Raw genomic sequence first — 2430 nt, forward strand, 5'->3', positions numbered from 1 at the left:
CATTCTATGATTCTATGAAGATCCCATTCCACGGTGTTTCCAGATGTAGATGCAGCCCCTGGTGCCAACCCCCTGAGCACGCTGCCCCACACACAACCCGCAGGTTCCTCTTTCCCACCACATTCCTCCCTCCAGCTCTCCGCTCTCCCCTGCACGCACACGGGCTAGAGCCTCGTTCCTGTATCCACCCTCCTTCCGGCCCCGGAGCACTCGAGCTTCCCTGGAGAAGGCACTTCCCTCTTACAAGCTCCCGTAATTGCGCTTTACGTGACGCGACCCCGCTCTGCGCCGCAGTGGGTCAGAGGAAAGGCCTCTCCTCCCAGGCCCAGCCCCTGTCACACCAGACGGCGACGTGTTCGGAACCAAACGGCACCGCGTAACCGCCCCAAAGGTTACTCCCAAATCCGACGGGCACCCCACCCTGATTAATGATGCTGTATCCCCTTGTCCTCCTCAGGGACTACCATCCCATCAAGGCCGTGACGCGCTCACTTATTTCAAACCTCTCGGGGCCTGCGGGACCGGGAAGGGGGATTTGTGCTCCTCCAGCCTCAAACCCTGCCCCAGCCGCTGCCGATACATCCCAGAGCTCCAGAGCCCAGACAGGGAATTACCTTCCTCATCTCCTGCAGCAGCTGCACTTGGAAGTGGTTTTTCAGGCTGGCCATCTCCTCCTGCAGATCCTGAATCCGGGGATCCGGCTTGTTTTTCTCCTCCTGAACAGCTTGCAGCTCTCTCTTCAGGTCTTCCACCTCCCGGCTGAGCTGCCCGATCTGCAGCTCATAGCCCTCGGCGCGGTCAGCCATGCACGCCCTCCCGGCCAGCGCTTCCCTGGTTTCCTCCAGCTTCAGCTCCGCGTCCTGCCGCAACGTCCTCTCGTTCTGCAGCAGCTTCTGTAGCTCTCGCAGCATAACAGCGTGGTCGCTCTGCTCTTGAGCTCGGTCGTGCTGCTGCGTGATCAGACGGGCTTTGGTCTCGGCCAGCTGCTCCTGGACAGACCTCAGCTCTGCCTCCAGCTTCTCAGTCTCATCCTCTGCTTTCTTAGTGGCATCATCCAGGTCCTGCTTCATTTTCTTCTTGTCTGCTTGGTAGGAGGCTTCCATGCGGGATTTCTCCTGCGTGACTGTTGACAGAGCACTGGTCAAGGTGGCCAACTGGGTCTTCAGCTGGAGCACCCTTTTATCAGCCTCACTAGCAGCAGATGACACGTCCCCGCTGCTCGTGCTGATGCCGCTCTCCGATCCGCTCGTCTCCTCCGATTTCAGAGAGGAAGCGGCGGCTGCAGGCTTATCATCCTCAGGCCCTGCCTCGCCCTTGGTACTGGCCAGACTGGCAGCCGTGTCTGCGCTGGCAGCCGTCCCCACGCTATCTTCGCTGTGAACCGAGCTCCTGTCGTCGGGAGAATCGGCAAAGGAAGAGCTGGAGCCAGCTACGGACGCAGACTGAGCGCCACTCAAGCCAATATCCGCCTCATGAGACACAGACAATACTTTCAAGCTGGCTTCCAAGGCTTCCTTCTCTTTGATGAGGCTCTTGTAGGCTCTGACGACATCCTTCAGCCGAACCTGGTACTGAAGCAGCTGCTTCTTCTGCGATTCGATCGTCTCTAGAAGGTCTTTTTTACTCGGGCCACCTCCAAAGTTCATGCCAAACTTCTCCATGATTCAGGCGACCTGAAAGGAGAAAACCAGCACAAAGGCTAAACACACTGGTGACTGGCAGGAGCATGTGGCTAAGCAGGACCCCCAACTTGAACCCTCACCAGGACACCGCAGGGTTGACAACTCGTCTGTCGCCGTGCACTGACCCCTGCAGAGCGCCCGCGTGCCCCAGGGGCCGCAGGGTCAGTGCACAGCACAGGCCCTGCTCTGCCGGGACCCACTCTCTGGGCCTCACGCTTCTCTGCCAGAGCCAGAGAAAACGCTTTAAGGCCTCGTCCGGTGGTTTCTGCCATGGCAGCCACCCCCCCTCCCAGCTCAGTCAGGGGGTTTACATCTATAAACGCCTCGATTTCCACTTTTCACAATCAACAGCCCCGCGGCCTGGCCCCTGGCAGCACACCTGCCTGCTGTGAAGGCAACCCAACCGCTGACAGCTCGGAGGGCTTGGGGGGCAGCTGGCCATGAGGAATGGCTGGAGGGGGATGTCCCACCGCAGAGGACCTGCCACGGAGGAGTGGAGTGTCAGCACCAAGGGCCGCCAAAACCACGGGAGAGGAGGGGGCGGGAGAGCGATACAGTGGGGTTCGGAGAGGGGTCAAGGTGTGGGGGAGGCACTAGGGGCAGCAGTAGAGAGACCGCAGGGCTGGAGCAGACAGGCCTGTGGGGCAGGAGAGACAGCAGGACGGTGGTGGAGAGGCCTGTGGGACAGGGGGAGCCCGTAGGGCCTGGGACACACACACACACACACGACACAGAGGAGGCTCTGGGG

The 2430-nt window shown here is 60.3% G+C and overlaps 1 protein-coding gene across 1 annotated transcript in view; it reads right to left on the bottom strand.

Annotated features, from left to right (window-relative positions):
• GCC1 (GRIP and coiled-coil domain containing 1) overlaps nucleotides 1–1661 on the bottom strand; it is a 3469-nt gene extending 1808 nt beyond the window's left edge. The window contains 1 exon segment of the mRNA XM_010157238.1: nucleotides 615–1661. Within this exon segment, the coding sequence (XP_010155540.1) occupies nucleotides 615–1661 (1047 nt within the window).
• Between the last annotated feature and the right edge of the window lie 769 nt (nucleotides 1662–2430).

The sequence above is a fragment of the Eurypyga helias genome, unplaced genomic scaffold, assembly GCF_000690775.1.
Source record: "Eurypyga helias isolate BGI_N326 unplaced genomic scaffold, ASM69077v1 scaffold33648, whole genome shotgun sequence".
Lineage (NCBI taxonomy): Eukaryota > Metazoa > Chordata > Aves > Eurypygiformes > Eurypygidae > Eurypyga > Eurypyga helias.